Raw genomic sequence first — 12613 nt, 5'->3', positions numbered from 1 at the left:
GAACATACTTCAAAGCTTGGACCATCTCATAGAACTTGAGAACCATAATGAACCTGTTTCTTGAAACTCCCTTGAACACAGTGAATAGGTGGCCCAGTCCTCAAAACTGCAGTCCTAAACAGTTAAACTCTTCTAAATCCATGAACTTTGAATAGTGTAATTGTGCTTAGGGTACTGTATGACGGATGACTTTGTTGGATTAATTTTGAGTTGTGAATCCTAGTTGAAGATCCTGCCATGAATCAGGCATAATTTGTAGAAAGCCTCTCTTGCAGAGTACCAAAGAAGAGGACTCCAATTTGTACAATGTTCAGTGTGCACTGAAAGGCATGGTTGCGATGGGCAAGGATCCAGGAATGGTGTTGGTTGTTTTCTCAGAGTTAAGATGATTGCTGACTGGTGTTGATAGTGAGATAGTGTTATCAGTTCTCAATGCAGGAAAGAGACAAATCTTCATCTGTTTCCTGTGGATAAGCAAAAGTCCTGTAATGGGGTGGTCAAACTTGCTTAACATGAACTATGTAGAATAAACTGCAGATGTTTGAGAGCCACATGTTTTTATTGTTACATGCACATTTTCTTACAAACCTTCTATATAAATACTAAGAAATACTACGTACGTAATAATAATTATTCATGTATATAATTTTTGTCAACATTAAATGTGAGGACCTTTCTAGAAGGGAGGCTAAGGTTAGTCTGTTACAACCAAAATAAACAGTATTCTTGCTCCTATCAGTGGAAGAAATGGACCCTAATTCACACAAATCCAACCTTGATTCTTTAACTATTATCCCAGCCATCTAATTCTAACTTTTGCTGGTTGTGGTGGGTTTCCAAGCTGTGTGGCCGTGGTCTGGTGGATCTTGTTCCTAATGTTTTGCCTGCACCTGTGGCTGGCATCTTCAGAGGCCTCTAAGGGACTATACTAGTGGCTTGAGTTTGCAAGCAGTGGCCCTCTAAAGAGGCTGGAGGAGGCAGTTCCTCCCACCCTGCCTTGCAGGTTGACTTGCTGAGAAAGACAAGCAAGTGGACGCCTGGGGAAAGGCAGGAGGGCAGAAGGAAGCTAATCGCTTTGGAAGAAGCTGTTGGTGTCTGTGCTCTGTTTCCAAAAGCAATGTTCTCTTTGCAGCTGCTTTACTTGTTGAGTGGCACAACTGGGGGAAATGGGATGTGTGGGAAAGGGAGGGTCGATTATGGAATGTCAGCCAATTTCTCAATTTGTTGTCATTAAGACCAGGGTGGGGAATTTGGTTGGGGGCTGGGCGAGGAGGGGGGGGCGCTACAAAATAGCAAGACCCACTGCTTGGAATGTCTTTCGGTAATAAATCCCTACTTCATGTTTTATAATATATTGCTTATTAGGAGTCCTGCAGTTTTGAAAGAACTTGTTGCATACTTTGAAGAACCATTTTCTCCAAGAATTTATCCAGGGTTTGAGGACATGAGAGTGGGAAGGTGAGAGAAGATGACATTATTCTAGCTTATTTTGTTTTGCAAGAAAAAAGTCACAATATTACTCAAAAAAAGAACTGCAGTGTTTTACTTCAACTGTAAAGTATAGCAAGGGGCTTTCAAAGCAAGTGGGAAGCAATTGTGGTTTTCCATTGCCTTCCTCTGCACAGTCTTCTTCAAAGTCTTCCTTCTAAGTACTGACCCTGCTTAGCTTCCGAGATTTAATGAGATCAAACTACACCATGCTGCCTTCCCTCCCATAAAGTGTTCTGGAGAACCATCTTTACACTAAGCACATAGGAAAGTTCTCTAAATTACATATGGGTCTAGCTACCATTTATTTCAGTGACTCCGCTGCAGGAAAACTGAGAAATGGGTTGTGCCATAAATAAATATAAACAGTGATTGGATCTCTACGTCTTAATTTCCTTCCATCTTAAAAAGGTAGTGGGAATCTCAGCGGAAACAAGACTGTGACTGGGTTTTGGTGGAGTAGCATATGCAAAAACTGCCAGAGATAGTTGCCAGAGCAGTTTCATTCATTTTAAACATTTTTCTCTTTGGTCAGGAAACCTCCAAGAGCAGCAAAACAAACCAAATCATGGTTTGTCAGTTTTGGCTGTAACAAACTGTGGCCAAATTGCGGTTTGCAAACCAGCTTCAAGCCACTATTTTAAATTCAAGTTTGTTGGCTATTTGCAAATTATGGTTTGTGGGTTCAGATGTAATGCCAAACTGTGGTTTGTTTTCCTAACCATGGAAACGATGGTTTGGCCTTAATTTCTAAACCGTAGATTGCCATCACATTTGAATGCATGCCATAGATTCTGCCAGAATATCACCTTTCATCAGGGGGCGGTGTGTGCGTGTGCGATGCACCGGGCATGGTGTGGGTGTTCCGGGGCAGGGATGTGGCAGGGGCGCAGGAAGCATGCAGGACCAGTGCAGTTCCCCCTCGCTCCAGCCCTGCCTTTCAGGCAGGCTATTTTCTCTTTGAGGGTCAGCCTTATGCAGTGGGTATGAGTGTCAGACTCTGGTCTGGAGAACTAGGTTCAATTCCCCACTTGTCCACATGAAGCCTGCTTGAATGACCATGGGCCAGTTACAATTCTCAGAACTCTGTCAGTCCACGCAGAGACAAGCAAAGGCAAACCATCTCTGAACATCTCTTGCCTTTAAAACCCTATGGGTCAGCATGTCATCTATGACTTGACGACACACACACATGCGCTCACTAAGTGCTTTGTAGACTGAATGAAGATGTCCTTTGTCAAAAAGAAAGCAAGATACATTCTCATTATGGTAAAACCTATTTGTCTCAGTGAGGAGGTAGTATAATGTCTAAATAGTTTGTGTTACTATTTGGCTTTTACTTTTGTTTGTTTTGTCAGTGTTACTCATAAATCTTTCAGCTTTTCCCATAATAATTTGTCATTTGTTCCTGTTTCCAGTTTTTTTACAAGTTGCTTTGTCTGCGATCAACTAAATGTTCAGACTCTGTTTTATTTAGGAAGTTGAGCCAGTACGTTTTTTTGTGAAGAGGAAGAAATGGTGGGCAACCTCTTGAACTTTAAAGGAACAAAATACACTGTTAGAATTTGGCTTTTGTAAAGTTCACTCTTTTCTGGCTGACACAGTACATGTAATCCATCTCACGTGATCCTAGTTATGTATTAATCTTTCTGCTGGTTGCTGGCAGCTGAATTCATGATTGTTGAAGAAACCCTCCTTAATTTACAGTGTTGAAAATATCATTGCCATCATACGTTTTATTGTTCTTTTCTTCTCAGTTCTTGTATTTGAATATCAGTGTTCATAAAATTTAATTTTAAAAAATGGCAAAGTTAAATTACTTTTTATTAACTATTAGGCATGCAGGTTGACTCTTAATTTAAAAAAATACTTTTTTTAATATTAGTTTCCACTAGGCTCTTCTTCAGATGTTCCCATAATATGCAAATCATTTCATAGTGGATACAAAAGAAGCATTAAATATATTAAAACCTACATTTTAATAAAGTTGTCAATGTATAATACATATCGTGCAACTAAGGATGTTAAAAAGCAATAAAAAGGTAATACCTGTTTCATAGCTGCCCTAATTTTCCAGACTGATTTAAATGAGCATTGTATAAAGGCTTATGGAGATGGGTCCAAAGATAACCTGTTTCATGTTTCAAAATTGTATACATATTCCAATTTGTTTCTTATGGAATGAGTGTGTCTCTCTCTCTCTCACACACACATCAAGTACAATCTGAACGAAAGGTCCTTAAGCATTTGTGTCACTCTCTTTTTTTCCCCAGATGGAGTAGATCTCGAGGATGACCCCACTTGCTCATGGCCAGCTTCATCGCCTTCCAGTAAAGATCAGACTTCCCCAAGCCATGGAGATGGTTGTGATTTTGGTGAAGAAGAAGGTGGTCCAGGATTGCCCTACCCGTGCCAGTTTTGTGACAAGTCGTTTAGCCGCCTCAGCTATTTAAAGCATCACGAGCAAAGTCACAGTGATAAGCTCCCTTTCAAATGCACATATTGCAGTCGCCTCTTCAAACACAAGCGGAGCAGAGACCGCCATATCAAACTTCACACAGGAGATAAGAAGTACCACTGCAGTGAGTGTGATGCCGCCTTTTCAAGAAGTGATCATCTTAAAATCCATTTAAAGACTCATACCTCTAACAAGCCATACAAGTGTGCCATTTGCCGCCGTGGATTTCTTTCCTCTAGTTCACTCCACGGTCACATGCAAGTCCACGAGAGGAACAAAGATCAGTCCGCCTCCCGGATGGAGGAATGGAAAATGAAAGACACTCAGAAGTGCAGTCAATGTGAAGAAGGTTTTGATTTTCCTGAAGATCTCCAGAAACACATAGCAGAATGCCACCCTGAGTGTTCTCCGAATGAGGACAGATCTGCTCTCCAATGTGTTTACTGCCATGAGCTCTTTGTAGATGAAAGTTCACTGGTAAACCATATGGAACAGACTCATAATGGGGCAGAAAAGAAAAATATGTGCAGTATTTGCTCAGAGAACTTCCATACGGTTGAAGAACTGTACAGCCATATGGATAGTCACCAGCAACCAGAATCATGCAACCATAGCAACAGCCCCTCTTTAGTGACTGTTGGCTACACCTCAGTATCTAGCACCACACCAGATTCAAACCTCTCAGTGGACAGTTCAACAATGGTAGAAGCAGCTCCCCCTATATCAAAAGGCCGTGGAAGAAAGCGGGCAGCGCAACAAGTGCCAGATATTACTGGGCCTTCAAATAAGCAACCCAAGGTTACCTACAGCTGCATTTATTGCAACAAGCAGTTATTTTCCAGCCTTGCAGTACTGCAGATACACCTGAAAACTATGCATTTAGACAAACCTGAACAGGCACATATTTGTCAGTATTGCTTGGAAGTGTTACCTTCACTTTACAATCTGAATGAGCATCTTAAGCAAGTTCACGAAGGCCCGGATCCAGGGCTGATTGTTTCTACCATGCCTGCCATGATCTATCAATGCAACTTCTGCTCAGAAGTTTTCAATGACCTCAACACTCTTCAGGAACATATCCGATGTACTCATGGATTTGCAAATCCTGCTGCTAAGGACAGTAATGCGTTCTTTTGTCCCCATTGTTACATGGGTTTTCTTACCGATTCTTCTTTGGAAGAGCATATTAGACAAGTCCATTGTGATCTCAGCAGTTCCCGTTTTGGCTCCCCTGTCTTAGGTACTCCTAAGGATCCAGTTGTGGAAGTATATTCTTGTTCCTATTGTACAAATTCTCCAATATTTAACAGTGTTCTTAAACTGAATAAGCATATAAAGGAGAACCATAAGAACATTCCATTAGCACTAAATTACATCCACAATGGAAAGAAATCTAGAGCTATGAGCCCTTTGTCTCCAGTTACTATTGAGCAGACCTCTTTAAAGATGATGCAGGCTGTAGGTGGGGCCCCTCCACGCCCTGCTGGTGAATATATTTGCAATCAGTGTGGTGCTAAATACACTTCCCTTGATGGTTTTCAGACTCACTTAAAAACACATCTTGATACTGTTCTACCCAAACTGACATGCCCTCAATGCAACAAGGAATTTCCAAATCAAGAGTCCCTGCTGAAGCATGTGACTATCCATTTCATGATAACCTCAACCTACTACATATGTGAAAGTTGTGACAAACAGTTTACTTCAGTGGATGATTTACAGAAACATTTGCTTGACATGCATACTTTTGTGTTTTTCCGTTGCACTTTGTGCCAAGAGGTGTTTGATTCTAAAGTCTCCATTCAGCTTCACCTGGCAGTGAAGCACAGCAATGAAAAGAAGGTGTATAGGTGCACTTCCTGCAACTGGGACTTTCGCAACGAGACAGACTTGCAGCTCCATGTTAAACACAATCATTTGGAGAATCAAGGAAAAGTACACAAGTGTATTTTCTGTGGTGAGTCTTTTGGTACGGAGGTGGAGCTCCAGTGCCACATTACAACACACAGCAAGAAATACAACTGTAAGTTTTGCAGCAAAGCATTTCATGCTATCATATTGCTGGAGAAACACTTGCGGGAAAAGCATTGCGTTTTTGAAACAAAAACTCCCAATTGCGGAACTAACGGAGCATCTGAACCAGTTCAGAAAGAAGAAGTGGAGCTACAAACCTTGCTAACAAACAGCCAGGAATCTCATAACAGCCATGATGGCAGCGAAGAAGATGTCGATACATCTGAGCCTATGTATGGATGTGATATCTGCGGGGCAGCCTACACGATGGAGACTCTCCTGCAGAATCACCAGCTTCGAGATCACAATATCCGACCTGGGGAAAGTGCCATAGTGAAGAAAAAGGCAGAACTCATTAAAGGGAACTATAAGTGTAATGTCTGCTCTCGAACATTCTTCTCTGAAAGTGGGCTTCGTGAGCACATGCAGACGCATTTGGGACCAGTGAAACACTATATGTGCCCAATATGTGGTGAGAGGTTTCCATCTCTTCTGACTCTTACTGAACATAAAGTCACACATAGTAAGAGCCTGGATACTGGAAATTGCAGAATTTGCAAAATGCCACTCCACAGCGAGGAAGACTTTTTGGAGCATTGCCAGATGCACCCAGATTTGAGAAACTCTTTGACAGGATTCCGCTGTGTGGTCTGCATGCAGACAGTGACTTCTACTTTGGAGCTGAAGATCCACGGCACATTCCACATGCAAAAAACAAGCAACAGTTCAGCAGTGCAGTCTGTAGGGCGGGTGCAGCATATTCAGAAACTGTACAAGTGTGCTTCATGCCTGAAGGAATTCCGTTCAAAACAGGATTTAGTGAAACTTGACATCAATGGCCTACCGTATGGTCTGTGTGCTGCCTGTGTTAATCTCAGCAAAAGTGCTAGTCCAAGTATCAACATCCCTTCAAGCAGTAACAGGCAAGGCATGAGCCAGAATGAGAACTTGAGCTCCGCCGAGAACAAAAACAAAGCAGGAGGGCTGAAGACTCGCTGTTCCAGTTGCAATGTTAAATTTGAATCAGAGAGTGAACTCCAGAACCACATCCAGTCAGTCCACAGAGAGCTCATTCCAGACAGCAACAGCACTCACCTGAAAACCCCACAGGTCTCGCCAATGCCCAGAATTAGCCCATCTCAGTCTGATGAGGTAATTCGTCTGGTTTTTTAAAATGTTTTTTTTGACAAAAACATGCAGTTTATCATTTTTTGCTAGATAGTTTGCAAGGATATGTTTTGCCTGAATGTGTTGCGTACTGTTTGACTTAGCCATTAGCTATCCAGCAATTATTTGCTTCTTGATAAGCCCTGTGTTTTGGCTTGAATGGTGCAGAGTAGGATTAATTCCAGTCTCCCTAGGATATTGTCTTCTTTATCACTGAAGAGAATAATCTTCATGCCAGCACAACTGAGATCTGGAATCTTAGCTGAGGTTCATTTTGAGTTGGATTCCCTCGTTCTGAGTTAGGCTTACGGCAGAGAGAGTTAATGACATAAAAGTAAACCACATCAAGCCAAAACGTTGGCATGCAGAGTGCTGTTTTTTGAAAATATTTGTGAGCGGCAAAGCAGGAGGGCTATTTTTGTAAATTATGTTGTTGACATTAATTTTTCCCTGTCTTGCTCTACTTTGATTAAAAAGAAACACCACAGTGTAACACCTACTTTTGCTAAAGGGCAAATTAGTCTTTTCATTGCAATTCAGTTTTTATTGTGTCTCTGTTTTTTTGACAGAATATCATGCTAGGCTTTGGATGATTAACATTTCCTGAGAATAATCTGTAATATAAAATTGCACAAATGTGAATGTCCCGTGGGGCATTAACGAGATCACATTCTTATTCCAGATTAATTAATTTTCAATAAATGCTATGCCCGTGTTCTATTATCATAATCGCTAACACGAGTTAGAATTGCCAAAGGAGGCATTCCCAAGAACACTTAAACATACATTATTTAGCCCTTAACTTGTGTTAACTTCCCTTTTGTTTACGCAAGGGGCAGGCAACATATGGTCCATTCACTACATCCAGTCACTAAGTTGTGTTCCACTATTACCCTTTTCTCCTCTTCCATACATACCCATCCTGCTGGGAAATGAGAAGATGGTAACTGTGGGGAAAGTAAGTAGCAATCAGGGCCAGGGGAAAAGCCGTGGAAGGCCAGATGCAGACTGTTAGCCATGCATTGTCTTTCCCTGGTCTAGACCATTAGTATTATTAAAGGAAAAGAAAAGCATTTTCAACAGAGCTTCTTCATAATCATATATGATCCTTGTTTTGCTTCCCTTACCCCCAAGATTAATTAAATCAGATATCTTTGTAGTGTCTAGATGAGATTCTGTTACAGGCTATGGAACTGTAGGTTGGGAAAGTGTTCTCTTCCAGCCCTTCTAATCTTGTTAATATCTAAAGAAAGAAGAAATCTCTGTTCAGTGAACGTCCCTGTCCTATAATGCTCGTAGGATTTCTTTTCCTTTTAAGAAAGGGCAGGCACAGAGTAGGAATGCCAGCTGTCAAGAAGAAACCAGCTTGGCCCGTTCTTGCTCCACTGAAATCAGCAGGTGAACCTTTTCTTCCCATGGAGATGAGCAATGTGCCTGTTCATCAAGCTGCTGTAAAAGGTGCAACCACAAGAGGCAGGAAAAGGTTGACAACCTTTCAATCCTTACCAGGTATCAAAGGAAGGTCAGCATCATTCTTGTTCTCTTGCCTTAGATAATAGATACCTAGCTCTTTCAGGAGTACTGTATACACCTAACATGTCATTAATAGTGTTTCTGTTGCCTGGAAATGAGCTAAAGCTCTGACAGAGACCTTTCTCAGGCTCTACATAACTTGGACATAGAAGATATGTCTGTTTACTTGATTTTTCTGCCACTGCTACTCACATCCAAATTTGCCTTAGCACCTGCTGGGATAAACAAATACTGCAGCAATCCCATAACAAGTTTATTGAATATCATGAGTCTCTCTCTCCAAATGAAGGCAATAGAAAAGTAATGTCTCCCTCTGGTTCCATCACAAAAATTGATAACCATAGAAACAATAATATATGATATGCTGATTTGTGCTGTGTTAGCTTTATTATTCTTTCTTCAATGGTTCTTCCAATATACAAGGTATTCTAAGCTGGGTGCGGTGGGGGGGGGGACTATGCTTTACCGGGGTCCTCTGCAAATACACTGCCAGGTAAATTAAAACTTTGCCCTTTTTGAGAAACCCAGAATGGTGACGTTGCTTGAACTTGGCCCAGAAATTGAGTTTATATTGTAAGATCCTATGGAAGGTTATCACAGGGGAAAGTATTTGGCAATGGTGATTCTTACATTTCGTTCTGGGAGACAAAGAAACCTTTTCAATTTGTTATAGTTTTAACACGAATTATTTAGGGCTTCAGATCTACTTTCTAGACAAAGTATTAGGTAGTGGGCCTAATAACATTTTTGGCTGTCTTATCAGAAACAGTGGGCATCCAACCTTTTCTCTTAGGCCCCTTCTGCACATGCAGAATAATGCACTTTCAATCCACTTTCAATGCACTTTGCAGCTGGATTTTACTGTACAAAATAGCAAAATCCACTGGGAAACAATTGTGAAAGTGGATTGAAAGTGCATTAGTCTGCATGTGCAGAAGGAGCCTCAGTCTCACATTATTCTCTTTACTACAGTTCTCATTTCACATGGCCATGCAAGTCACATTATCCTCAGCAGTCTGAATAGGTTTCCCTATCAAGATGGCCAGAGTAGCTGTTTGTTTCTCTCCTACCTGTCACTGATTATGCCTCTGATGAAATATCATGTCCACCTTTGGTCATCACATTTTAAGTAGAGTATGTATAAATGGGGAAAGGTGTCACACGAATGGCAAAAGAATTATGGGATTCCATATGCATTCTATTCCGTGACACTGTGATGAAAATATAGATATCCTGTATAGATATCCTGGAGTAAAAAAGAATTGACTGGGACACGATAGGCATTTTCAGGGATTCTGAAGTCTACCTCAGAGGAAAACATGAACAGGAGCAAAAGGAAGCATTATTTCACCCAACTGCAATGCAGATTTCTACTAGTTATCAGAAGAAATGTTACAAAAAAACTTGGATAAAGTTTATAGAGATGGCAGTTTTTTGGCAGTTTTTTAGAGGAAAATTGTCAAATATAGAAAGTTCAGCTAGTAAAAGTTGATGTGGTGTTATTGATCCTCGGCACTGAAATTGCAGTGATTGTTTTAAAAGCCATAAGAAAAAGCACTCCTCCCTTTGTTCCTCACACACAAAGGTGGAAGTTCTGAAAGGCAGCAAAAATGGGAATTATACTATTATTTTAAATGCTGACAGAAAATTAATGATAAACATTTACAAAGACCTTGGAAGAAAACAAACTTTTGATTTGTATGTATTTCCTATCTTTATTCCCAATGGAGTTCCAAAGGGTCTTCCATCATTCTCCTGCCCTCCATTTTATCTTCAAAACAGCCCTGTGAGGTAGGTTAGGCTGAGTGTGCGACTAACTCAAATAGTTTTCAAGGTAAAGAGGAGATTTAAACCTGGGTCTTCCAGATTCTAGTTTGACACTTTAACCTGTTTGTTAGACTGGCTTTGTAACCTTTTCTTTTGCTGTAAACAAAAAAACCTTCGCCCCAAAATGTGGCAGCTGTCCCTTTATATTCTGTGGCTGCATTTCTGAATCTGCCCTTTGGATGGCCCTAGAAAACAGTTGTGGCCATGTGGAACTCTGTTGATTTTTTGTAATTCAGTTCTAGTTGCGCAAACAGGATGTAAATATTTATTCCTATCTCTGTTGTTTCTGTTTGTATATAGAGAAGGGCTTTATAGTGCATTTATTCAGTTTATATATATATATATATATTTTACCTGTTGATGCTAATGATATAGTAGGCAAAAATCTGATTAAGGCTGAGAGTAAAATACATGGGGATCCTGAAGACTGCATTGGATAAAGCCAGAATTATCAGAAGGAAAGATTTTCAAAGGTGAAATGAACAAACTTGATGTTGGCTGGGTTTTTTAAGGTGATGAAGGTTTATAAAATTTTAAAGATGCCTACATGTTGCCTTTTGTCAGAATCCTGAGAGCTTTTACAAAATATGCACTAGGCGTAAGAGCTGAAGGAGTATTCTCCAGTGAACACTTGCAAACTGTTACTTTTATTGGGCACAGCTGTTGCTGATTGTGGGTGGAAAGAATGGTTGGTTGCTTGAATGCTACCTCGTTGTCTTATAGCATGTTTTTTAACATAATAGCTGTGGGGAAAGAAGAGCAAATGAATATCGCAGGTACAAAACATCATATCAGCTGTTAGCTTCTATTGTCTTTAGGGCCAAGAGTAAAAAAAAATTGGTAAAATTCAGGGACCAGACTTTTTAGGAGCTTGCTTGGAAAGAAAAGCAAGAAATGGGCACCTGAGTATACCACTGCAAAGAGGAAATCTGTGCTGGATGCTTTTGTTCCGATCTCCCCACAAATCCTTGTTAATGCATCCTTGGGCGATGGGAAGACTCAAGCTTTCTCGAAATGTTTGAAAAATACAACATACAGAACACCAGTAAAACCCTATTACATCTAGTCAGAAAATCCATATTGAATTGCATTATTCTCACTTACCAGGGTCAAACTTATACCCAAATATCATGAATTTCATTTAGGACTCAGCCAAAAAAACTTTTGGAAACAGGTCAATTGACCCAATTCATGGAAGAGAAGCTGAGGGGGTGCCTGTGTGCTTTTTGGGTCAGGTTGTTCCATAACGTAGTGGCAATCACTGAAAATGCCACTGAGTTCCCAGAAGTTAAATGTCTCTTCCAACAGATATTTCCATCTAAAATGGATGGGCAAAGTGAAGTTTGCAGGTGGGTCTATACAAAAAGGAAAAGTCTGGGCTATGGCAGGGTTTACAACCAATGCCATGAATTATGCCCAGAAATAAAATAAAACCTAATGTAGTTGTTTTAGAACAGGAATAATGTGAGTACATTGCCCTGCACTCTCTTGACAGCTGAGCTGCAGCATTCAGCATTCATTTGGGCTACTTTCAAGGGCAGCTCCATATAGAATGTGTTACAGTAATCCATTCTGAAAACGTAATAGAGTGGAAAGTTTCCTAATCACATGCAGTTGATAGAACGTGTTTTTGATCACTGCATCAACCTGCTGTTTCAGAAGAACTGCAGGGGCCAACAGACTTCCTAAACTTTTCATCTGATCAGATAGGACCAACATAATCCCACTCAGAATCAGTGAATCCAAACCCCAAAGGATATCTGTTTTCCCATCGAACGCGCAATCTGTTCAGGGGCTTTCCTGATTGGCTGCTGTGTTGTGTTGGGGCGGGATTTTTTTTATTTTTAACCTTGCGGATCCTCGTCTGTGCAAGCATGCACAGAACGATTCTACGCGGAGACGAAGAAACGGGTGATTAAAGCAAAGCTCTGTTTCCGCGCACTTCCATGTAGTCGGATCCACGTGGGGAATCAACCAGGGTTGAGTAATCTGCTGTGCATGTATCTGAGATCTCTGACTTGGGGCTAGACTCACCCTCAGTCCTTTTCTTCTGCAAAATGGGTCAGTGGTTTTCTACAATATCTACAAAATACTTATTCAAAATGTACAGAATGTATGCATGCTGTG

General features: G+C 40.7%; 1 protein-coding gene across 9 annotated transcripts in view; it reads left to right on the top strand.

The window, feature by feature from the left end:
- ZNF521 (zinc finger protein 521) overlaps positions 1-12613 on the top strand; it is a 346723-nt gene that overhangs the window by 145148 nt on the left and 188962 nt on the right. For all 9 annotated transcript variants that reach the window (XM_048507495.1, XM_048507491.1, XM_048507490.1 and 6 more), the window contains one exon: positions 3762-7111. In XM_048507495.1, the coding sequence (XP_048363452.1) occupies positions 4202-7111 (2910 nt within the window). In that variant the 5' untranslated portion in view covers positions 3762-4201. The remainder of the gene's footprint in view (positions 1-3761; positions 7112-12613) is intronic.

The sequence above is a fragment of the Sphaerodactylus townsendi genome, linkage group LG09, assembly GCF_021028975.2.
Source record: "Sphaerodactylus townsendi isolate TG3544 linkage group LG09, MPM_Stown_v2.3, whole genome shotgun sequence".
Lineage (NCBI taxonomy): Eukaryota > Metazoa > Chordata > Lepidosauria > Squamata > Sphaerodactylidae > Sphaerodactylus > Sphaerodactylus townsendi.
The sequence above is the reverse complement of the archived record's forward strand: the minus strand, read 5'-3'. Positions and strand labels throughout refer to the sequence as shown.